Source organism: Helicoverpa zea, chromosome 31, assembly GCF_022581195.2.
Source record: "Helicoverpa zea isolate HzStark_Cry1AcR chromosome 31, ilHelZeax1.1, whole genome shotgun sequence".
In the NCBI taxonomy this organism is placed as follows: Eukaryota; Metazoa; Arthropoda; class Insecta; order Lepidoptera; family Noctuidae; genus Helicoverpa; species Helicoverpa zea.
In genome coordinates, this window is record NC_061482.1 from 1,356,991 (window position 1) to 1,383,610 (window position 26,620).

The window sequence follows — 26,620 nt, forward strand, 5'->3', positions numbered from 1 at the left end:
TCACTGCGCCGATCAAACGTTAACTATAGACGCGAAAAGATACAAACGTACTGTGTATTAAAAGATTATGTTATATAGAAGCTTGCACTAAGCAATATATTCGTTAGAATTTGCGTTTTTTGTATGTATAAATATCTATCTATGATACAAAACTAGCCTAGAAGCATCAGTCGAAATATGAGCATTGTGAAGTGAGTTACACTAATTTGCACTATATAGTGTTGGCCTTTGAAACTGTACAATATATTAAAGGTCTTGGCACACATGAACGCCGTTGGCTTGATATATTTTGTAAAGCTGAAGTTTGTTTGTTTGTTTGAACACGCTAATTTCAGGGCCCATTTAGTAGTAAAATGCCTAATTCGTAAAATGGCAAACAGTCGCTAAAAGGCCAATTCGCGAATGGACTAGTTCACGAAAAAACTAACTCCCGAAATGGCTAATTCTCAAAAGGACTAAGTAGTAAAATGCCTAATTTGTGAAAGGATGAATTTGTAGAGTAGCTAATTCTTCAAACGGCCAACTTTTACCAACTCATCTCACGAGTTAAATTTTATGCATACATACAGTTTTACATTATTAAAAGTAGCTCTACTTAGTCAATTAAATGTCATGGATCATTGGTCCGATTTGAAAAATTGTTTCAGTGTTACATACCCCATTTCGTGAAGAGTTTCCCACAGGATGCGGGTGAAACCGCTGGCAAAAGAATTGAAGTTAGTATGAGATACGATTAAAGGGACAAATTTAAATGACAAGTGAAGCACTGGGTTGGAGCTGACCCGTGTCATGCTGTTCATGTGTGCCATAACCTTTACTATAAAGAAACCATGTGATAAACTTTTTTTTTTTATATATTTCGTATTTATTAGCTCGTCTTTATGTGGTTTTTAACTTTCCCCGCGACGACTATATAAGACCGCGCGCGCGCTCATTTCGTGAGTTCGGCTAGCACGGACTGCTTCCATTGGAACAGTTTCGGGCAGTTGGGCGCACCCCCGGCTAGCACGGTCGGCATCCATCTCGGATCCGAATACGAGCGGTCTAATCTTGTGTTGAACTTTAACAATTACTGTAGAACATTCGTGATAAGTGTTTTTTTGTTAGTGAGGACAAACAATGTCGTGAGTGGTTTGATTTATCAACAAGATCCCGTTATACTGCGGGAATTTTTTTATTTTTACTTCAAAATAACTATTTTCAAAGTCGTTTAAGGCCTATAAAATTGATATCACTGGTTGATATATTATCATAGACTAAATCAGCAAAGGTTGAATATCGCCGGACCATAGACAAACAATACTACTCTACACTTCAGTTTCAGGTCAGACAAGAAGATGGCGCTTACAATAAAATGGTAATAACATGATAATATAAAGCTATCTACAAACCCTCGAATACATCACGCGATATCAATCAATGCAGTGCGAATTAAATAAAGTCGCTTGATTTAAAATATTTAATTACTGTGATGAAAAACCGTATAAAATGACAATGAAAAACTATATTTCTCTCCTATACATTTCTTAAACATACAGGGTGTCCCAAAACACAACACCTGGTAACAAATTATACCAGTTCTGATTTTTGAGACACCCTGTACAAGACTTAGCTGTATATTTAGCAATACGCAACACATTTAAAAATCTGTATATTCATATACATATATATACCATTCCATTCGCACTGCTATACCTTACTCTAATATCATTCAACAGTCTTACGGGCCATTTAAGAGCGGTCTGATCCTTCCGAGTTGCTGAACATGGATGCCACCATGTTATCGAACTCGGGGACAGCGTCTTCGAACATCTTCAGTTGTTTGGACAAAGATTCGGAGTCGGTTCCAGAAGCTTCGATGACAATGTCCGTCCATTCGTCACTAATGGATCTGGCTTGCAAGCATTCTTGGTAGAAATTCGCTAGCTCTGCTATTGGGCTGCCATCGGCGAAGGGGAACTCCTGGAATATGTGAATTTTTATGTTAATGTGAGAGGTGTATGGTGTTTATCTGTAAGTATTTAAGCTTTATAATTACGAAGAAACAAATTAATCTATACTATTAATATAATATAGATGTTGCGACGATAGCTCAGCAGGTGGAGTAAATAATAAGAGTGGACTGTATAACATGTGAATACGTATAATGACTTTTAAGAATAACAATATAGGTAATACAATTAAGCTTATAAAAATTAAAGAACGCGTGCGCGCGGCCGGTGCGCATAAGCAAGCTTTGACCTCTGGACTCGGCGCATACGCGGCGAGCCGTTGTACCACGACGTCACAGTCGCCCCACTTGTCGTGGACGCGGTCGAAGCGAGTGGGACGACTCAACAATAGAGGAAACAGGTTTTTGTTTGTTTTTTCGTACCCTGTGAAACTACTGAATAGATTTGAAATATCCTTCCACTGTTGGAAAGCTACACTCTTCCCGAGTAACACAGGCTATATTTTATCCCGGCACAGACAGTAGTTCGCAGGCGAAGTGGGTGAAACCGGGGGAAAACGGCTAGTGAGTGTTATTGCGGTTTATGCCACTCCAATCATCCCAATCATCTGTATGAAATCTGTATCAAAATGGTCAACAAGTGTGAAATGGTTTGTAGATTAAGGTCGGTAATAAGTAGTTTATAATGTGCATATTATGTCTTTGAAATTCATCAAGAAACATTAAAACTTACAAAAACGTTTGCAGTTGTGATCGTCACAGCGAGCAGTGTATAAGTATGAATGGGCAGCCAGAAATTCCAACTACGCGCCTTATCAAGGCATAATGTTTTACTTGGAAATAGTATGTAATTACATTTATTGATAAGGAGTTGGGCCATGCTAAACATTTGAGAGAAATTAGAGGTTTCAGCTTCTAAGTGTATGTTCATTATGTGACCAGATCGATTAGCCACCTGCTGGAGAGAGATCAGGCGCAGAACCGATATCAACATGCTTTCTGATGCACGGCTGTATCAATCACGAACTTCCAGACTATGGGCTGCTTTATGAAAGTTTGTTAAAACTCATCCTAATCTGGAATCGACTTTTCTAAAGAAATAAAAACAAAACAAAGGATGTACCAAGTCAGACAAGTAACAATGTAACTTTTCTAAGGTTGTGTGTGTACTTTCAAAGTATATCTTGGACATTAATGACTGTGTTTTGGAAGGCACTCTGTCACCAATGACTGTGTTTCGGATGGCACGTTAAATATATTCTATATATTCCGGCTGTCATGTGACATCCTTGGCAGTCGTTACGGGTAGTCAGAAGCCAGTACGCCTGACACCAGTCTAACCAAAGGATATTGGGTTGACCGGGTAACTGGGTTGAGGAGGTCAGATAGGCAGTCGCTCCTTGCCAAACGCTGGTACTCAGCTGCATCCGGTTAGACTGGAAGCCAACCCCAACATAGTTGGTAAAAGTCTCAGGAAATGATGAGATAGATAGAATAATGGGAAATTATGAGATAGATAGAATAATGGGAAATGGCTGTAGACCACCGAGCTACTCTATGCTAAAAACAAAATTCTAAGATATTTAAATAAAACTACTTTTACGGATTTTATGGTAGTTATAGTAATATTAAATCCCAACGTTTCGGATCCGAAATGATCCCGCGATAAAATCCGTGAAAGTAGTTTTATTTAAATCACTACATAGTATAAAACAAAGTCGCTTTTTCTGTACCCCCTGTGTCTCGTGTTTCTTGTTCTGTTTCCCTTTGTACGTTTAAGTCTTCAAAACTACGCAATAGATTTTGATGCGGTTTTTCAGGAGGAAGGTTTATGTGTATAATAACACCTATTTAATAGTGGGGAAATATTATTATCCCGTGCGAAGTGTCTAATACTAGCACTATAATAAGTGTCAAAAATCAATATTATTTAATAATAATTACCATAAGCCCAGAGTATCTGTCTCCGTTCTTAGGCTTGGGCACTTCGATGGCGCGGCTGACGGCGTGAGCTGAGGAAGTCGGTACACTAGTACTGCAGCTGGGTTTGTTCGCGTTCTCGTGGTCTGATATCGTTAGCGCTTTCATTTTCTGAAATTTTGAGGGAATTTGCGTTAAATAGTTGAAGTATTTCTGGTAAAAAACAGAGAGAGATCAAGTTAGGAATGAATATCAATTTAGTAAATTGTGTCAACGTCAGTCTGATTTTTATTCGATGCAATGATACGCAGCCGGTTATATGGACTTTCAAACTAAAAATATGTAAACATAAATAAAAGACTGACCTCGAGGCTTACTTTAAAGGTTTACTTGAAAAGAAAAATAAAATATTTTACAATTACTTACGTCACGACCGTCAGCCAATATCTATAATGTCAGTGAGCGGTCAGAGCCAGAAGTAAATAGTCGCGTATTGCGTTCTAGTATACCTAAGGGTTTCTGTCCGACATAGACAGTAGGTATCTTGGACAACAATAGCTAACTAACCGGCCAAGTGCGAGTCGGAGTCGCGTATGAAGGGTTCCGTACCATTATTTGAAATCACGTTTGTTGTATGGGTGCCCCCCAAAATATTTATTTTATTCTAGTTATCAGTATTTGTTGTTATAGCTGAACTCTCTAACTATCACAGTTCATGAGATACAGCCTGGTGACAGATGGTCGGACGGACGGAGAGAGGAGCGAAAACAATAGGGTCCCGTTTTACCATTTGAGTACGGAACCCTAATAAAAGGTGAAGAAAAACATCTGGAAGAAACCTTGATTAAGTCTGATATTGATCTGATTAACGCTCACTCCTCTGTATGAAAACAGTACCTACAGAGGACTAGTAGTGAAAGGACAGTAAAAGCTGATGATGATGAACTTACATTTTCCATCTTTTCCTTCTCAGCAAGCAGCCAGGCCATGGGCGGCTCCGGAGGCAGTTGCTCACTGAGGGTCTTGTGTAACTCCTGGATCTTCTTCTGGTCGACAAACGCGCCAGCTGTCAGCGGCTTCGAGAGGTCCAACTCTTTCTTCTCGTTGCGGTTTTTTCTGAAAGGAAATTATTTAAGGTTACTAGGTATAAAGAAAATTAAAGAGCGATAGGTACAATCATATCTATGTCAATATTATAAAGCTAAAGAGTTTATTTGTCTGTACGTACTAATCTTGGGAACTACTGGTCCGATCCGAAAAATTACTTCAATGTCAACAGCTATGCACCTAGGAAGGCAAAAAAAAGTTTTTATCCCGTACGCAGTAGTCCCCACCCCACAAGACGCGAGTGGAAAATATCTTGAATCATTTCTAGACCTACACTCAACACAAAAAAACACTCTTCTTGTTCTTCAATCTTGTTGTCAACAACTTACTTGGGGCTCTCAGTGTAAAAATGGTCACTCTTAACCATAATCCCGGTAGTGGCCGGCGAGGCTTCATACTCAATCTTCTGTCTGGTCTCCGGCATGAACGTCATCTTCGTCCGGTATACCACCTCTATCATTAATGTTCCTATCGGCGTGTGTAGTTCGCTCACTTTCACAGTCTTGCGTTTTTCGCCTGAAATTGGTAAAAAAGTTTTTAATTTAATCATCACCACATATGTGACAAAGGAATGGGATGTACACCCATGTAATAAAGTGTGACTTAAGTATGAATGTAGATGGTTGGAGAGGAAAAGAAAGTCCTAAGAAAAGATGGATGGATTGCCTGAAAGAAGACTTTGAATAAGAAGGGGGTGAGTGTCAGTATGACGAGTGATAGGGAAGAATGGAAGCGGAAGACATATTGCGCCGACCCCAAATAAAATTGGAAGAAGACGAGGGAAAGGAATGATCCTTAATAATATTGAAAAATTTTGGTGAGACTGGAAGCCAACCTCAACATAGTTGGGAGAAGGCTAGGCAGATGATGAAATGGAAACGTAACTCTGTACCCATGTAGCGTTTTCACGTCTAAACTGCTGGACGTATGTAAGAAAGGTATCGAGGTAAATATTCTAGCGCCTGGGCATAGGCTATACATATATTTTGTCCGGGTGCGGGAAGTTGTTACCCGAGACACGGGTGGTACCAAGGACAACAGCTTTCATTATAATACATCCAACTTCACATGCCATAATAAGAACTCATGACCATCTTTCAAAAACGATATGCCTATAAAATTATTTAAGATGCTTACAATTCCTATATGACAGTTGATATTGAACACTCGAGTCTGGCACTCGAGAAAGTTTTGTGCCGTATTGGAACAAAACTCAAAGCTATCGAGTAAAGTAAGAAGGAGTAACTCCTAAGTAACTGTCCAATGTTCTAATGATAATTTTAAATGAAACCTAATAAAATATGTACGACTGCAGTAAAGTTCCTTACTTCCAGCCTTTTCTCATTAATATTTAAAGCCCCAATAATCGATACTGTTTTGTTACGAAACTTTCGAATTAAATCGAAGACTTTGTTGTGGAGATCCAATTTAGTTTAATTGATGCCCTGACATTTAAGTCGTAAAAAAGAATAGAAAGCGCATTTAAAAGGCACCCTAATGTCATGTAATTGTTTTTCAAGTAAAGTCTCTTCAATGCCTAAGTTTCTGAATGGATTTTGTATCATTTTGGAAGTCTACAATGCCTAAATTTTTGACCAAAGTTACGTAGATACTGAAAATTTCAGGTTTTGCGAAAACCAAAGCTATTAAGCGAAGTTCGCGAATACCTGTAAGGGCTTTCATGGTTTGGAGACGTATTAAAGAATTTAATATTCTCATGGACCTACACCCACCGGTCCCGATTATCCTTATAGTAGGTACTTATACAATGGGAAACCATTGTGCTCAGTTTTTTTTTAAGTGCCATCATTAAGGCGGATGAAAATAGTCTCTATCTAAACCCAACTTTAAGTTTGTTCGGCCAATAGAAGTTTGTTAGGCTTACATGTTATGAATAACATATTACGTAAGCAAGCCTCAACTATATGAAACAGACGGATATATGCTAATTAACAGTATCTTTGTCAGCAAAACGTGGCATGTTAATTATTTCCATAAATGTACAGGATATCATAGATTCTCAGGTATTTCTATTAGCATATTAAACTGCTGTTTAATGCCTAGTAATAATGAACGTAATAGATTAGTAAGTACTTAGTTACAAAAACTAAGCATTACATTTTAATTAGTATGTTAAAGACCTAAAATCTAGATATTTGAATTTTCATGACGTCATTTTATACGGATTCATCTCGAAAGAGTTCAGAAACAAAAGTTCAAAGTTTTCCTGTTATGACAAAGAAGCAAGCCTCAAAAATACAAGTCGCAGTTTTCAACATGAAGTGAATACAATTAGTACAATAACAAAAACTTTTTATTGTTTTTAAAAGCACTAGAAAGAAAAAAAACTTTTAGGTGCGCAGGTCTAGAAGTCAGGTTGCTTTCGTAAAAACTTTTTATTGTTAACTTTTCAGTGTTTCTTCATGACTGTTTTATAACGTTTATTACACATAGTTCTGAGAGTTCTAAGCATCCTTACAAGTTTGTACCCTAAACATGCCTACAATTTTCGAAAACAGCCCTCGATTTCTCAGGGTTCCCATCATCAGATCCTAGACCTGATGACAAAAGGACTATTTGCGAAGTATACTCTTTTAAACAAAAAACGAATACTTCAAATCGGTTGGTAAACGACCGAGATATGGGTAACCAAACAATGAAAAAAAAAACAAACATCCAAATTGAAAACCTCCTTTTTAGAAAATCGGTAAAAAACTCACCTAAAATATCATAATCAGGTTCCCCGCCGTAGATCTTATGGGAAATCTTGTACGACTCATTATGCTGTGACCTCGAGAGCTTATAAGCCGGAGTTATCCTGGATATAGTCAGGGTAGACTTCAGCATCACGCTCATGCGGTAATACACGGTGGAAGGTGAGCAGACCTCGCTGCCAGGAGACAGTTTGACCGTCCATAGTTCCAGCACCATATCGTCTCCATCGACTGTGTGTAAAGAGATCTCGATGCAAAGGACTTTGGTAAGAGCGTCCACTACTTCGCCGTTGAGCACTCGTTTGGTGTCTTCTGTCACTCCAGGCTCGTCGGGGATAGATAGATTGAACTGGAAGAGTAGATTGAATGTTATGTTGGGAGGTCGCTGTGGCCTTTTTGGACCAAAAGGTCTAGTGACCGATTGATGTGGGCTGATGAAGTTTATAGTCCTCTGTATCAAACTCAAATCCTTTATGGAATAGTTTCTATGCAGAAGAATAGTGAGACGGATAGATATCTATTTCATTATATATAAATGGTCTAATGATTTGACCATTACATGGTTTTTAGGTTTAGTTATATTCAAGGAATTGCCCCTTCAAAATCCCTACTAATATTATAAATGCGAAAGTAACTCTGTCTGTCTGTCTGTTACGCTTTCACGTCTAAACCACTGAACTGATTTTAAGAAAATTTGGTAAAGAGATAGAGCTGAGAAAGAACATAGGATAGTTTTTATCAAGGACTTTTGAAGAATCTCTTGGAAACGCGATATAATCGAACTGTACGCGGGCGAAGCCGCGAGCGGAAGCTATATAGTAAATCATACACAAATATTGCACAGCGTAAACTTTGGAGCTAGTTAATGATCTATAATTTATGATGCAATAAGCAAATAGTAATCAATGCTCGCACACAATGAGTAATAAATTCACATGGCATAAAGTAAATACTACTTCGCTCAGTATGCAGAATAGTATAAAAAATGCACAGCAGCAAAATAAGTTTTTTATAAACATCCAAAGATTACGAAATAAGAATAGCTTGCAGTGCAGTTTCTTCAGTTTTGGCGCCCAGCACTATATAGAGTTCCAAAAAATTGGACAAGTCATTTCAAAGATGAGACGAAACAGAAAGATCGTCACAAATCATGGTAAACAGCATATATGATTCCCGTAAATGCTTGTTTACCTAATACTTCTTATCACATTGCCGTCCACTACTGAACATAGGACTCCCCCAATGATCACTAGTCATACTAGTCAAAGTCAAAGTCAAATCATTTATTTCATTTAGGCCTTCACAAGCACTTATGAACGTCAAAAAATATAAATAAAGTTGATTCTAGTTGCCCATTCCAAAAGTAGCTTCCTATGGAGAAGAACGGGCAAGAAACCCCATGGTTACTCTTTTTAAAAGAAGTAGTCTAAGGTAGTCCGTATGATCCACTCCCCAAAACATCATACCATTTATGACGGAATACAAGCTATAAATTCGCTAAACCCGCATTTAATAGTTAGGCTCAGATTTCAAAGTGGTTAAACTGTTAAAGCTTAACAAGCGAACAAAGTTTTCAACTATTCCAACTATTAACAACCTTTCGTAGACAAAATACTCTCCTGCAACTATTTGCCTACTGTATTCAGACTTTCAGAGTTACTAAATTCTGCATACATTCAGTTTTCCAGCAAATATTAGGAACATACATATTTAATAATGGGCTTCAAAATGTTCCATATTTGTGTAACTATTTTCAGCGGCACCCATTTTCAGTAACCTTTGAGAGACAGATAAATTCCCTGAAGCTGTGCCCTACTTTATGAAAACACTCATAAAGTGCTGATTTTAAAATGGAAATAACATTTTAAAACGGGTTGACAAGTTGACACTTCTGGGTTATGCACTATTGGGAGTTAATAATTTAACGTTGACAACGAGTTTCTGCAGTTTAAAATATTAAAACATTTTTATGACATGCAAGAGCCAGTTAAATGACATTCGCTAATGCTTTTGCAAGCTCTTACTTGTTCATTATTTATGTACAAACAACAGCACATCAGCCTACCTCAATCTGTCAAATTTCTTCAATAGATTTTGGACCTTATCACAATAGTGGAAGTTTTATGCTTGATTGGCAATATTTTACAGATTCAGGTAGGTTGACCTGCTGGTATCTGTACAAGAATCTTGATTGGTAATTTGCTGTATTTAAGTTTTGTGATTTCTTTATCAATACACATGCGTCAAAAACTATACTGCGATTTTCTTAAGGCTTACATAATCTTGGTCCAATTTGATTTTATTTATGACTTTTACAGTTACAAAAATAATAATTAGAACTGTTAAATGGCTTGTAAGTCTTATATTACTCTAAAAGGTCTTGGTACAAGTAAGGTGATTTACGAGTACATATAGACATATTATATTTTCGCAAAAAAAAAAATAGTACAAAATATTATGTAAAAAAAAACTTGTATTGTGAGTAAATAGCAAAGGTTGCATAGCAGTAACTTATTCATACACTATACATTATTTTGTAAATAACATAAGACAAAAAAATAAAAAAGTCAGAATAAGATATTATTACACTAAAAATAAATTGTAAATAGAAGTCGCTAAATAGCAAGCAAAGCATAAATTAAAAGTAAAATAGCAATCAGCAACTTAAATTACGAGCCTACCGCAACTTATTAGAAAACATAATGAATTGATATGCCCAACATTATTCCTATCTATTGAACAAAACAAAGTAGCATCACATACTTCTAGACAAATCATCTTTACAATCTAAGCAAACAATATGTAAGTATATTGAATATAACAACTATGTAAATAAATAAAAATAGGCTATCATTGACATCAAGTGAAGGATTATCTACTTGTTTTATAATACTGGGGTCAAAAAACTATTTATCAATATGTGTTAAGTTTTTATTACAAAACTTTTAACATTCTTTGATTGTGTTCAGTGATAATAAAATAGTCTCAGTATGTAAGACTAGGTTACCATAGTTTCAACAGTGGTTTTTTATTTTTTCAAATTGTTTCAGTAGTTGCAGAGCGGGTACAAAGAAACAAAAAATCTCTTCATTATATTAGTATAGATGTGGTAACTTTTTATTACAAAACTTATATTTACATTTTTTGATTTTGTTCAGTGATAATCAAACATCTCTCAATGTTTGAGAATATTGTCCCCACTTGACTACAAGTAGCACAGCAGTTACACCAGAGCAATAAACACAATTGACAGACAAACAATAAAACTCAAATAGTATGAGCACACACATATTTTTAACATGTTATTGCAATTACATTACCATGTGCCATGCATATGCAGGCAGGTCATACGAGAATAACTAAGGACGTGCGTTTTTACGACGTTTTGTACCAAAACAAAGCTTACCCATTGCGGCGAAGACTCCACTCCGTTGTCCGGAAACTTGGCATTACATTCGTGGGTTATTTTTTTCCCTTGCCTGCTCTGAACCACTATTTGTGCAACCTTCAGGGTCAGTACCTTCGTAAACTTATAGTACAGTTTACTCCTTTCTTGTAACTCCGCGTTAGAAGATGCCATTTTCTTATCATTTATTACAGCTAAAGCAACAATTTCATGTTATTTCGATCATTTACGCAGCGTTAAAAAGTATATGTGATCGTAAAGTAACATTTTTACAAATAAACACTGTGTTCTTGTTTGTCTCAAATAATTTATCTTATATTTTATTAATCGAACAATAGTTTTTGATAGTGTAATTGCAATTTTGAAACGAATTAACGTAAGAATTAGAAGATGAAACTATGAAACGCAAAGCACTGCAGATACGTAAACGCCACCAGACTATAAAAAAAAATCATATCACACAGAAACTTTGTTGAGATCTCATCATTTCATTTGTCACATGTGGACAAATCTCTTTTATCTGATTGGACAAAACTTATTGGAAGCTGTTTGTTATTGGGCAACTACTTGTCAATCCATGCCGTATACGTTTCATTCTATGCGGTAATCTAAACTTTGACATTAACAAATTCAGTACAATTTTGTACAAAACTATTATATTAGCTTTAATAAAATACATTGCGACGTTACTCGGCCTCTATCATTTATTGTTTTATCCCCAGAAGATATTTCGTTACACAAATAAACTCTCACTGCTTAGTAAAGTTACGCGGTGTTAACTTTCGGCCAATCAGCGCACTTGGATTTGGCGCGATTCCTGAATATTAAGGAGCCTAGTCTTATAAAATGGTTTCTTTCCCTTTTTTAGAAATACTATACACTTAATTAGTTGCACTACGAATAAAAATCGTTACACGTAATAATAACCAAATGTATTTAAAAATTATAGAACTTAAACTTACACATTGTAAAGTTCACTTCGTTATCTGGACTTTATCGAAAATGCTAAGGGCGCTGGCGACGTGTGTCTAGGTCTCGTGTTAGGCCACTTCTACCAAGCTCCTAAGTAAGTCTGCGCTCCTGGTATCTGAGACTGCAAGTAATCGAATATATTGCGACTTGCGCACTGGGAGTTCAAACTACGCAGACTTAAACTAGATACCCTGTAGGTTCATACATAAAATAGGTAGGCACTTGCAAGTACCTCTAGGAACCTAAACTAATACTTAGAATCGGCGTAGGTACCTATCTCAAAACCATCTTGGTAGGTATAATCACGTGCAAAAAAATATATTCACTAACCAAAAAAAAACGATTTCTTTGTGAAATGTTGGTTTATACTTATTTTGATGACCTTTTTTTTGAATAGCGTCTCGCAGTTCAGCCTAGGAAAGTGTTGACGGCTCAACCGGACAAATCCCAGTGGATGCCTAGAATTTAAGGCCTCCAGCCTGGGTCAAAAAAGCTTACAAACTAAGCGACTGCGTTAAGGGCACCCCCTGTGGAGTACGAGCCTCGGCTCAAGGCGTCGCTGACTAACAGCAAAGGGAAACTCTGAATCATACCTAATTTTAGGGGCGTTTTAACTGTAATGCTCAGCTATGCGGACTGGCTAAGCAAGGGGTATTTTAAATGTTGTGGCTTCCAAACTAATATTTCAGAGATAACATTGAAAGTGAAGCCATCCAGCGCTATTGAATTTTGATAATGGGTAGGTATACCTACGTAATTGGGACTTGAGACATTAACAATAACAACAACATTTTAAAAATAGCTACGCCTGTAAACATCAACAAAAGATACTTAAGTAAAAAAATATGAGTGAAAGGTACTTAAGGCACTCAGGCAGTCTTACAAACGGAATGATTCCAATTAGTATGTCAGGCCCTCTACTTATAGTTCGTTTTCTGATAGAATAATATTCTGAACAGGAGTATAATACTCTTTTCGAGCGCCAGACCACTTGAAAATATTCCATAAGTATCCAATTACTGCTAATTGGCAGTTTTTTACTTTATTTCAATGAACTGAAGTACCTACTGATTTAAAAAATATATTCACATTCTATGATTTTATATAATCATGCCTGGTAAGTAGTACCTAGGTACTTAGGTACAATGCAAGTAGCTGTCTGTTGAAATGAAATGATGGTCTTCTAATGACCATAAGAGACAATGTATAAAGCTGTCGATGTGTGGGAGTAATCCCTTTGATATAAATTGGCTAAGAGCATTTCGAACTCGATTCGAGGTTCCGTAGGTACTCTGTCTATACGTTAGCGATGAAATTTATAGGGTGGCAAAAGCTGGTATGGCTGCAATTTGTTTTTTAAGAGACTAATCTATTCAATTTCCCAAATCGACTACAATGTTAGTAGTAGGTGCCATGAATACTTAGTAGATAATTCGTATTGTATAGTCAGATACTGAAATGCCTATGCCTTGTCGTGCCTTGCTTGACTCATAACTTGATAAGTTTTGGTCATCTCTTTAGAACTAAGCGCTTAATTTCGAAAATATTATCACTGAGCTCAGCAGGTATGCAGGTAGTAGGTCCTATCCAAAATAAGATTAGACTTTGGGTTTGAAGTTTTGAGGTGCAGAACCCCAAAGTTTACCCTTTGTTTTGTTTAGAAAAGGTCATCCTTTACCTCACCTTATCCTAACTGGGTTGGGGTCGGATTCTAGACAAAGTAAGTACACCTACCATGTGAATAAAGCTTTTAACACCGATATGTCACGGTGTCAATCTATCTTCCTACGACATCGACAGGTTTATAGTAGCAAGTTTCTAGCTAGGTAGGTACCTTCATTGTTTTTATTTCAGTTTCTCTGAAGACAAATCAACGGAATCTGCAGTTGTACAGAAAGTAGGGACAGTCAGTAACCAAATTCAAGCAAATTTTAAAAATACTTGCTGTCTAAAATCTTTTATATAAATTACAGAAAAAAAAATATCATGATAAATCAAAACTAAACACAGCTTTCGTATCTGAGATTGTAGTATTCAGGTATTTTCTATATTAGATGATTGATTAAAAGTATTTTGTAATTGAATGTGCTGTACCGGGTTTCTTTCCTTGCTGATTTACCTGCATTAAGCAACTGCATTATTCTGCCGTGTTCGCTAGTTCATGATTAGTCGTTGTTGAAACCTGGGCCTAATTGCTACTTTTGGTAATACCACGGAGGAGAAAAGACTAGCGGAGATGCCCTAACGAGAAATCTCCTAACAAAGCAGCGCGCCAAAATTCGGGTGAGCGGGGGACGAGGAACGTTACTGTCTCCACCCGTGCTCCACCTTTATACGCCTTTTATGGGAAGCCACCCATTTTTGTAAATCCATCTAGCGTGGAATAGGATGATTAAAATCTAACCCTAAACTAACATCGACCACTAGTGACATACTCAAAAGTAAAGTAAATACTCAAAATTAATAATTCTTTTAAAATAGTAATTCAATTATAAAGTTTAAAGAAGCATTCATTTGAAATGAACGAAGAAAAAGAGAGAGATAAAAAAGTTAGAAAATTAATTGTTATATAAGTATTATTTTGTGCAGAGAACTTGCCCCACAACAATTTATTTACTCCTCCAGAAATGAAATAGGTATCTAGGAACCATTAAACGGAGACTCGATGAAAAATCATTTTTATTCACCACGGGTCTAAAATACCCCCATGGTGTAATTTAAGTATCAACTTATGGCATTGTGTTAGTTCGTCTACTAGCCACTATGGCATCACAAGCACGAAAATTCGTTCTATTTGTTCTAGAACCGTGCTGCGATGACTGTTGTTATTTTCGATGTTGCCACATTACGAAATTCACCAAGAAAAATGGGAATTAAAATTATAGGGACAGTGTTTATCAAATTAGAGTTTTCACAACTGTATCATAACGGCGCATCCACTAAATAAGTAGCAGACTTTATGTGAGTCGGATGTTGCTCTGAGTAAAGGTACATTCAAAAAGTATGTACGGCAAGAGAGATATATCTATGTAAAACATTGCTGATCTATTCTAATATTATAAAGAGGAAAACTTTGTTTGTTTGTTTGGTTGTAATGGATAAACTCAAAAACTACTGGACCGATTTTAAATATTCTTTCACCATTAGAAAGCTATATTATCTGCAAGTAACATAGGCTATATTTTATCCCGGTGCGGGCAGTAGCTCCCACGGTACGCGTGTGAAACCGCGGGAAAACAGCTAGTAATGAATATAAATAAATCTACATAGTTAGAGTTATGATTAATTTTAAGATAATTGCAGCTTTTTTAAATAAGACCTTTTTTAAGAATGGGTGATTGCATTTTCGATGTCTGGTAGCACTTAAGTAACGGGTCTCTCTGTCTTGATGAACACAATTTTACTTCAAATATACGTAAGTCGACTACTTACCGAAAGATGGTGTTTTTATAATATTAAATTTTCATGATAATATATCATATGTTTTGGTTTGTAAATAATCTATAAAAAAACTTGTAGAATGCAAGGAAAAATGAAGCTGCTTTTTAAGGCAAAAATTGGTACCAATAATATACATTGATACAAGATTGATACGAAAATAATACAAATTCACTTAGAGGTTCTAGAAATGCAGCTATTCGACGACAGATGTCTCTAGCAAAAAAAATGTTTTAAAGTTAAAATATTACTTACACGTGAAATGTTATCCTATGGTATGTTTGAGTTTGGATCCTGAACAATTTCTACAACTAATGATAGCGCATTTCATCGTTTTAATCGAGTAACAAATAAAATCTGTTGAAATTGTGGTAAAAATACAACCATGACAAGATGTCAGTTTGATGTAAAGGACGGTATATGGGCGGTGTCCAGCCACGCCTGCCGTGACGTAGTCGTGACGTATTTGACCTACCTGAAGGCGCGTGACCTACCTGCGTTAGGGCATCTCCGCTAGTCTTTTCTCCTTCGTGGGTAATACCTACTCTATCTGCCAGTGCGTTTTCTACCAACAAAATAAAGCATTAAAAACATCTAGCGCCATCTCTTGATACTCAGATTCACATTGATACCCAACTCGAAGATAAACGTGCATCTCATTAGATGTCGCTTTCTATGCAAATAATCCTGGTGTTTGGCAGAAACACCTCTTATTCATTCATGTTGTCCTGGTAACTTAGGATAGTTTCAATACCGCTTACCGACTTTATATAGATAGGATATGTCGAGACCAGCAATGTATATTAAACCAATGACAAAATTGTTGATTTTGTTACGAAGAAGTAACAACTTTGTTGCCACTGAATAGCCACTTGCAGTGGTAAATTAATTAATTCTTATTTCTTTTACTATAAGCGTCTTGGATGTGTTATCTGTTAGCTTGTAAGAAAATAAATAAAAATCATCATGCATCACTGAAGAAGAATTGTTCCTTCTCCATTGAGAACTCTGGTTATTGACGTGTAATTTCACAATAATTGCTGCCGTGGCAGAAGGAATAAACAAATGAATTCTATACCATGGAGGTCTTATGACATTTCCAGGGAACAGTTTTGGAATGTCCAACGATCTTCGATTGGGTTTCAAAATATCAATAAAAAGTATTAAATAAATTATAAATATTTATTTTTAAAAAGTTTACAATAGAGTCATATTCATTTATGCCTTGTCTTATAGGAAGTCGATTCTGTTAAAACAATAAATACAATTTGTAAAACATGTTTATGGAATCTCCCCTACTCCTCTAATAAAATTGCTAAAAGATTTAAATTCGATATAATCATTGAAACTACGAAGAGGTAATATTATGAGCCGCTATGGTTATAGCTTATAATTTTATACAGTAGTCCATTGTTCCTCCGGATAACTTAAAAAGGAAGATACTTATAGCTCACGTTGTCTATGGGATATTCCCATGTTTATCTTTTTGTCATATTTTGGAAGTATGATATGTATCTCCTTTCCCCCATCTATTATCATAAAACAACTATAGTGCTTTGGAAGCTACCAAATATTACGCCAAATGGTTTAAGGATTGCAATGGACAACTGCACGTAATAAGACCTTCGATCATACTATGGATAATAAAATTGACATTGGATATTTTATGGAAAATAACAGGTATAATAGGAATGGATAAAACAGTTAACAATAATTAGTATTATGTAAGTTCACTATTCAATACAATTAAGTAATTCAGTGCTTTAATATCAGTCATAAAGTTATTGCTGTGCCGTTTAAGATTACTTTGGCGTATTACACTCAATATTTTCCACAAAACGAATCCAGTATACCTATCAGTAAAATCACGGCAGAATTGCATAATTTCACATTAACGCCATAGGTTCGCTAAAAGGTATATATAAGCTATCTATAAGATTTCTAAACATCGCTTATAGAATCAATAAGTTAAAATCACCATCTCCCAGAAAAGTGGTCAAATTCGACCTTATTGCTATGATATTACGGCGGAGGCAAACCCAGGGTTTTCCTAACAAGTCGCTCAGCAATTTTGTTAAACTGTTCGCGATCCTCTCTCCACATTTTGGCTGCATCCACGTTAGCACCGCTCTCGTCATTTGGTTCTGAAATGACAAAGTTTTTGATTAAAATTAAACTCATTAAAATAAATAAGATCATTCAGATCATTATATTAAATTTCTTCAGGTTTCTGCTAAACATAGATCTGACTCCGTATTTAGCTACATTGCAATGCAAAATACACAATTCATTGAAAATATCTCATATCAGGAGTAAAGACATGATACACATTTTGATTTGGATATGAATATAATTGTTTTCAATTCATAAGCAAAGCAAACTAGCTTAGGCCATTGGTTTCACCCACTTCCTGAACGAAATACTTTCAGCAGCCGGTTTAAAGATAGCCTGTTCTGGCATATAACCAACCATACTGCCAAGTTTCATCCAAATCCATTCAGCTGTTTGCAAGTTAACAAGTAACAAATAAACACACTCACATCACATATGACAACCTGTATGTTTGTAGAAGTACAAAAATAGTATATTGATCAATACATTTCATCATCATCTCCTGAGCCTTTTCCTATATTATCCTTTTCCTTATCCTATCCTGGGGTCGGCTTCCTGTCTAACCGGATGCAGCTAAGTACCAGTCTTTTGCAAGGAGCAACTGCCTATCTGACCTCCTCAACCCAGTTACCCTATATGTCTCTTTCTACATTTAATAAAACAAATTCTTGATTCTTACCAGCGAGCATGCTGACAACGGACAGTAATATTTTCTCTACACTTTGTACCGGGGACCAGCGCTCGGCACTGCTCTCATAGCCCATTGGGTCATCACCAGGCGCATGGAGAATTGATATACATACGCGGCCATCAGCGTAGACTGCAAAAACAAATAAAAAATTTAATTAGAAAAAAAAATAACATATTCATTGTACATTTATTTCTAATAAAATATTTGTATACTAGCTTCCGCCAGCGGCTTCGCCCGCGTGGTGTGTTGATAAAAAGTAGCCTGTGTTAATCCAGGGTATCACCTATCTACATACCAAATTTCAACCAAATCGGTCCAGCCGTTTATGCTTGAAAGAATAACAAACATACATCCATACATTTTCACAAACTTTCACTTTTATAATATTAGTAGGAAGTAGGATTATAGTAATTTTGTACTGATTTCATGTTTTTTTAAAAGAGTTACATGCAAGTATTATAGTGAATTTCTATACAAGTGCAGATTCGGGTAGTGTTTAAGGGTTGACTGACTGTGAAATTAAATTCTCAATTTTAAGCAGCATAGCACATTCAAGCATTTTTTATAAATATGTACCTACTCACGTTCTTAATAAAATTACAAATATCAAATATATTAACTTACTGTTTGGATGAAACATTTCGCAAATAAACTGCATTTTAGGAGGGCTGAGAGGATAGTCCGGGGGGAAGACTAGTTTCGCTGGAAATATTCCACCCTCAAAGCATGTTCCTTCGGGACCACTGCAAAAGATATAAGTTAAATTATATTTAAAATTTTCTCCTATTATTTCTCAACCAAACCTCTATACTAATAGAGGAGCCGTCAATGCTATGGAGAAGAACGGGTAAGAAACTCCATGGTTACTCTTTTTTAAATTACAAATTATTTTAGAGGATGGTTTATGTATTACACTTTTATTAAAATGGTTGTGCAAAATCAATGACCTCTCTTGTGTAAGTACAATGTCTTTTATAAAGTAGATGGGACATAAACCTGACCAATTCAAAGTAGAAACAAAACAGACTTTGTCAATAATTTAGCAAGGTGATTGACCTCATTCACTATGTTTATCAAATAATATGTGATATGTGATTGATTGACTTACACGGTCAGAGATATTTTGATTAAATATTAAATTAGTAAAAATTTATTGGAATGTGATTGCACACCATTCAAGCAAACAAAAATCCAACAGCACTCTTCGGCTTTATAATATTAGTATAACGTACCCAGAGAGCGAAAAGTCAATAAGTCCGAAAAAGTCGAAAATGAGTCATCATTGTCATCTTGATGGCATTGTGATTTTGATGAGGAGTAATGAGTGCGCCTGTGTCTGCGCAAATGCTTGTGCACTATAATATGTCCTGCGCAGTTGGCTAATCTCTTTACATGAGAACAGCCGCCGTAGCCAATAATCAGCTAGGAGGACATCATCATCATCGTGATGTTTTTCGGACTTTTCGCTCTACAGGGACAATATGTAGATAGAAACTTACGTTATTAGTGCCTCCCACTCGAAGAAGTTTTCTTCATTGATAGGACCAGCTATTATGCCCTCTGGAGGATTTAGGGTTAGCTCTGAAATGAGAACATAAGTTTTTAACATAGTTCCATATAGCTGTTATTTTATGACTTGATGTGTGATACGTGCATAGTCATGTCACCATAAAAAGGCCCAACTTTAATTTGAATAAACCTTTTTGAGTAGAATCTACTTCTAGTTGAGAGAGAATAAATTAATCACAAAATACACAGTTCTCCAAGCTAGGGGTATGTTCGTACACACAGTGCTGGGTATGCATGTTGGTGAGCGCAGTCAGGGATATTTCTTAGCTACAGAGATGCTGCTGGCTGTCTCCGAGCGAGTTATTCAATATTTACTTGATGTTGTGGTGGCTATACCCAGTTCATACAAAAGTCAACAGTTAGGTAAACAGAGTATGTACTTGAAACCAATCTGTATTACCAAATGTATAATGACCTTTATTAGGGTCAAACAATGTCAAGTTATGCAAGAATTTATTTACTTTGGCTGAGTTTGAATATTTTTACTTATAAAACATAATGGTATCTTGTTTATGGCCAGAATACTGGTATGTTTTGTTTAATTATCTATGTATTATTTTGATGAGCTTTGATACTCAATTTTATATCACAAATTGAGTATCAAGGCCCATCGAAATGATACATAGAGGAATCACAAATTGAAGAATAAATTTCTATGTTAGACTTAAATAATGACATGAATTCTTAAGTCCAGATTGTGATATAACCTTTAAGTAGATGTAAATGATTTAATGTGATATGGTGTGACAGGTATGATTATTAAAAGTAATCAAGACCAATATTATCATTAATTAATTTTATTGCTAATGAGACTTCAAATTCGTCACATTATAGTAGGTAAGTACTGTGTACAGAATGAATTGCCAATAATTTGCAGTCACACCGCCTGTATGCACATAGGTTCAGATACCGATAAAAATAACCATTATTGCATCAATTATTAACAACCTTCTGTTGCAAGGAGCAATGAACTAGTTTTAATTAAACCAATATTTTATCTGCTCACTCAAGAGAATAAGTTATAGTAAAGAAAAGAATGCTCAATAAGTAATTAGAACCGATTAAAATTTACCAATCTCCATCTAATTATCAATTTAATTATTTAGATGATTGTGAAAATTTACTTTATAAGGAAATATTGAGAATACCTTTTTATGCGTACTCACGTTTATATTCAGCCATGAGGCGCCTTAGCGCTGATCCAGCCATGATTTTTATTCGTTAGCTGGGAATGTAAATAATATCATTGAATCAAATTTTTGCCCAAAAATCTGATGATGACCACAGCTGATGACAGAAAAGTGCGTTGACTGTATAATGACAACTACTGAAAATAGACGCGTTGCAGCTACACAAAGTGGGTAAATAAAGCATGACAATTTTCCTACGTTATCACGTTTAGTTGTCACTAGTGAGAAAAGCCATAGAAAAGCAAGGTAAGGAAAAGGAAAATAACAACAACTACTTTAGCGCTTAAAATGTTTATGCAGGAATTGACTCATTTTATTTTTGTCTTTAGGTGGTTAGGCGGTGATATTTAATATATTTTTTGATGACCAACGTGACCATACTGCACCATGTGCAGTGCACAGCATAGGATTCAAACCACTGATTCAAGTCAGCTAGCAGATTATGAGAAATTCATTTTTTGTGAAACTTGTTCCGGGTGGCTTTTTGATACACATAAACACTTTAGTTGTTAAAATAAAACGTGAAACACACAGTTGGTCAGCAAAAATGTTACCTGTGCACAAATTATTTAATCTGTACACAAATCAAAAGAAAAGCGGTGATTTTAAAAATGAATCTGTCATTGAAATAAAAAATTATTTATTTATGTTTTAATCGTAAGTTTTGCCCTAATCGCATGTAATTTGGGTATGATTATTAAAAAAGTATTCAACGGTAAGTTAGAATTTTCTAAGAAAATAGGTGAGAATGTATTTTGCCCACTTCAATACTAACCAAATAATCATACGTTTTTATCAGGTAACAGATGTTTTTAGCTAGCCGGTTGAATAAAAGTCTGTAATATATATGTACCAAGCAGGCAGCAATTTAAAGAATGGAAAAAGTGGGAGAGAATGTATCACCATCGCAACCATTGTTAATCGTGCCTGGATCTTCTGTGAGTAATACAATTAATTACACTATCGTTATGATTAACACGCATTACAATTTACCTACTAGTTAATCCAGTTAACATCTTCTGTTCATCAGACTGTACATAGTCTCCCTGCAGGCCACAGGCCTCTCCTTATAAAAAGAAGGAATGAACGTTAATCACAGCGCTTGTTCAAAGCGGATTGGCTTTCAGACTTAAAAGTTAGATTTCATCAAGAAGTTTTCGTTCACCTTAACTCTAATAAAAGTTAAAAATATTATGATTGAATAATGGCGTCCTAGCCCACGGCGGCTGCTCTAATTTAAGGAGATCAGCCAGCTGTGTGATAGATAAATTGTGCGCAGACACAGGTGCACTCTCTATTCTCTCATTTTCATAGCCCGAGTATGGCAATCCGACACGACCGGAGAGAGATCAGGGCCGCGATTCTCCTAATTTTACTTAAGCGTCATACGATTCACGTTAGACTCGATTCGACTGAGATCCGATCCCGAAAATCACCAAAATAGCAGACCAATCGCACACCAATCAAATGTCAATCGAATACGATTGGTCTTTTATTAGTAGCAGAATGCCCGATATGGTTAAAACTGCTATTGCGATTCGATTTCTACTCGATTTTGACATTATTAACTTAGGAGAATCGGGCCCCAGGCGCATGGCCGACATTTACTTATTCGATTAATGAACGAAAGTATCAATGACCAACTTCTAAACTTACCCACAAAGCGAAATAAATTAATCAAACCACCAGGTACAGTATCCCCTAATTTGGGGGGAATCTGCGGCCGACTACACTTGCAAGCTGTGCATGAAAACTTTTTACAATAGGAGGGCTTTGCAAAATCATAAAAAGACACAACATGATGAAGAAGGGTCCGGTAGTGATGGGGAATTCCAGCAGAAACCAACCCCTTTTAGTGATCAAGTAAGATAACTGTTTTCATTTCCTTTTAAGTATATTTTTTACTAGCCGTTTTCCCGCGGTTTCACCCGCGTTCCGTGGGAGCTACTGCCCGCACCGGGATAAAATATAGCCTATGTTAGACAGAGTTACCTACTTTCGCATTTATAATATTAGTAGGGATGAATCTTGATCTTATGTAGTTACCTACTGTACAATAATAATAATCTAAGGATATTACTAAACTACTTTAATCTCACGCAGGATATAAACGGCCTCTGCGGTTTCAAGTTCATTCCTCTAGATAAAAACATGGATGGCGTGACCACTGATAGTGACGGGTTCATGACTCGATGTTTCACCGAAGATACCTCATACTTGATCATCAAGATTGAGAGGAACGAATTGGATGCTGAGACGATAAAGCGGTCCAGGCTAGATGGTGTCGTCAAAAGGACACAGATGAAACCAAAACTGCCGATTGATTTGAGGTACTTAGGTCTTGTTTTTATACTTGAGTAATAGATCTTAAAGTAAAAACTTTTTTCATAAGGAAAAGAGACAATACTAACAATGGTAAACTTATATGGTTTGGTACCATACACCATAGCGTATTTGTGCAGTGCTAAATTTTATAAACATTTCGTTTATTTACTAGTAGGTATCATTGAGCTTTATCTTTTAGCAAACTTTTTTTATCAACCTAGACGGTGTGCTGAACAAACCTGGGGTCTTATTTTTTTAATTTGTTTCAACCAGGGGGCCCTTTACTTGCACTTTCCCTTCGACCCTGCGGCCGGACCTGCAGTGCCGTCAGATATTCTTCAATTGCTGTGATTACTCAGTGCACTATCGAGAAGAGCATACGAAAAGACGCAAGGCCGCGCTGCGCTGTCAAGTGTGCGAGAAACGGCTAGACCGGGACTTCTACCCCACCGACACTATCGCCCCACAATACCAGCCTCCCAATAGGTTCACCTTCTCTTGTCGCATTTGTAACCAAATATTTCTGAATAGCAATGAATACGATGAGCACAACCGTATCGTGCACGCGAAGATGAAGCCGCACCAGTGCTCCATCTGTGCCAAGCGGTTCACTCAGCAGGGCGGGCTGCAGCAACACATGAGGATGCACACCGGGGTCCGTCCGTTCGTGTGCACCTACTGCCCCAAGGCGTTCACTCAGAAGGCAGGGCTGGACCAGCACCTGCGCACACACACTAAAGTGAAACCGTTCAAATGCGTCATTTGCAGCAAGTGCTTCTCCCAGTCGGTGCACCTTCGTCAGCATATGCGCACACACACAAACATACAACCTTTCGAGTGTACCGTGTGTGGTCGGAGGTTCAAACAAAGCAGTCACTTGAATTTCCATATGCGGTCGCATGTTGCCGAGAATTCTCTCGTTATGGCGAACTTTGTGCAAGGCGAGGGCCAAGATGCCCAGATGGACTTCCTGGACTTGGCTAACTTGCAGCGAGTGCAAGATGGCGACACTTTGTATTATGCTACTGAGCTAGCGGTGGGCTCGGCGTCCAGTCAAAATCCTTTCTCTTACCAAGCTCAAGTTGTTCCTGAAAATGTACTTTCGATGTGACTTTGATTCAGATTTTTTACTTACCTGTGTGATGAATATGTGTATGAAATAGGCACCAAGCATCGTATCATATTATTATTTAGCTTGTTAACTTTTAATTTGATTCAGTTACTTAATTACGGTTTAAGATTGCATGATAAATAAATCAATTAAATAAGGAAGTAAGTATTTTTTTTATTTCTGAACACTATCAATAATCAAATTCAAACCTTTATTTTCAAGCTACATTGGTCCATGGATACCTTGAAAACTAACATAGGTACGTTTTACATAACGTACTATTAAATCTTGATCAACTAATAGGTACAAAAACGGCGATGAAAACATTGCTGCTTTTGATAAGCTAAGTGTGTGCGTGTTTTTTTTTAATTATTTTGGATTGGGCCAATTAAAAATTATTTAAGCACTAAAATTACAAAGTAGGTACTCTACTGATAAAAAAATATAACAAAAAGTTAGATTTATCAAGGCAATAACCAACCAACCAGCAATATGCAACATTGTACACGAAAGTGCAATGATTTCATCCGAAGTACTAGGCGAGCATATCACGGAGGAGATAATATATGTCAACAGTGCATCGAGTACTAGAACATGTGTTAATTAGGCTTTCCTACTCGTTTGTAGGGGATACAACTAGTTTCGGAGTTCCTACTTCCATTTGCCGGGTGCATTGGAGAATGCGCAGTGAGAGCTTCAGTTACGCACAATGACAGTTTATTTTCAGAACCTGGAGAGAGCTGACATGCCATTGAGAATGAACCTAAGTTCCGTAAATCGTGTAAATTAACCTTAAATTATTTTTTGAGTGCCCTCTTTGCCTCGGTAGGAAATGTTTGGGAATTTTGTGACATATTTTTTTGAACGGTTAAATACGAGTTTAATTTTTTTGTGTCACGTGAAAATCATTATCTATCTATATAGTGCATAATATTCCCAATGTCGTCTTGATATTGATATCGAATTGTTATGATTCGTATTATTGGTCTTTATGCATACTCTGTTATGTAAATAATGATACGGTTCCTGACCTATTTGTAAATTATATTAACTTGTAAATGCAAGACTGTCGCACTCGAGCAAACTTTTTAGTAGGTACCTAAAACGGAAATACCTAAAAGAAATTCCCATAGTGCATAGGTTCGTAGGTAAGTATTCTTCTACAAGTTAAAACAAGACGCATATTTAGCCCAACAAAGTGCAGACCTACAAACTCTTCCAAAAACTCTTTATTATAAAAACAACACCTCGCCTCACTCGTTTTATATACCCGAAAAACTCAAGAACTAAGAGGTCTATAAATTTTTCACGGTTTTCAGATAGACCGAGAAAATCGTGAGGAATGTTTAGGTGTGAAAAAAATGGGTCTGGTCGCTATTAAATCCAAGTAAACAAAGCAAAAGCTATAACTACTAATATCCATATTTAAACTGACTCCATTTTAATCCTTGGAAACAATATCAAAACTTTTTCAGAAGTATAAATGAAAAAGCTTTAACTTCTCATACCTATATTTTTAACTGACTATTTGATCCTCGATAACAATCGCAAAACTTTTTCAGTACTCAAACCCTTTCTAACAAAATCGCTTCTGTAACTGAAATAGATAGGCAGCTACATCTTCCAGCTTTTGAACGCCGAAAATTGCAAGCCCGAAATACAAATTGCGGAAATATATACAATACAAAGTTAGCAGTGTAGCGTGTTATGATATACAGTTATACAGACCATCGTTCGGTTTAGACAAAGGTATGGCTTCGATGACGCTTCGTCAAAACACGGAGTCGGCGTGTGGCCGCGACGTGGTTACAATTTGGTCCTGTGTATATTTTCTTAGAGCCGCGTATGGCAAGCCGTGAAAACAAAGCCAACTGATGGCTGCATCCTGGCAACCCTTTTGTTTTTGAACTGACCTTTTTAATGCGTCTTTTCTAGTTTATTTTGGATATTAGTTTCATTGTTTAGTGTCACACAAGTTATCAAAGTTGGTATTCAGATCCTTTGTAGTACAATTTGGATCAATATCTAAATTGTATTTCAAACTTAATTTGAAATATTTTTAATACTTACATGAAGTACACTTATTGTCATTATGCTTTTAGAAAAAGTGGCTT

The 26,620-nt window shown here is 36.4% G+C and overlaps 3 protein-coding genes across 3 annotated transcripts; 1 reads left to right on the top strand and 2 right to left on the bottom strand.

Moving 5' to 3' along the window:
- Positions 1-1,445: 1,445 nt before the first annotated feature.
- Positions 1,446-11,537, bottom strand: LOC124645273 (autophagy-related protein 13 homolog). The gene is made up of 6 exons (XM_047185070.1): positions 11,099-11,537; positions 7,699-8,041; positions 5,308-5,494; positions 4,822-4,987; positions 3,896-4,042; positions 1,446-1,962 (listed from the first exon to the last, which is right to left on the bottom strand). The coding sequence occupies exons 1-6, from the start codon at positions 11,270-11,272 to the stop codon at positions 1,732-1,734; spliced, it is 1,248 nt and encodes a 415-aa protein (XP_047041026.1). The 5' UTR covers positions 11,273-11,537; the 3' UTR covers positions 1,446-1,731.
- Positions 11,538-16,676: 5,139 nt separating this feature from the next.
- LOC124645308 (ubiquitin-conjugating enzyme E2 G2) lies at positions 16,677-21,204 on the bottom strand. The gene is made up of 5 exons (XM_047185108.1): positions 21,047-21,204; positions 19,811-19,892; positions 18,936-19,054; positions 18,300-18,440; positions 16,677-17,652 (listed from the first exon to the last, which is right to left on the bottom strand). The coding sequence occupies exons 1-5, from the start codon at positions 21,087-21,089 to the stop codon at positions 17,531-17,533; spliced, it is 507 nt and encodes a 168-aa protein (XP_047041064.1). The 5' UTR covers positions 21,090-21,204; the 3' UTR covers positions 16,677-17,530.
- A 682-nt stretch (positions 21,205-21,886) lies between these two features.
- Positions 21,887-24,635, top strand: LOC124645177 (zinc finger protein 26-like). Its single transcript, XM_047184942.1, has 4 exons — positions 21,887-22,008; positions 22,760-22,933; positions 23,174-23,400; positions 23,669-24,635. Exons 1-4 carry the CDS (start codon positions 21,946-21,948, stop codon positions 24,504-24,506), a joined length of 1,302 nt encoding a protein of 433 aa, XP_047040898.1. The 5' UTR covers positions 21,887-21,945; the 3' UTR covers positions 24,507-24,635.
- The last annotated feature ends 1,985 nt before the right edge of the window (positions 24,636-26,620 follow it).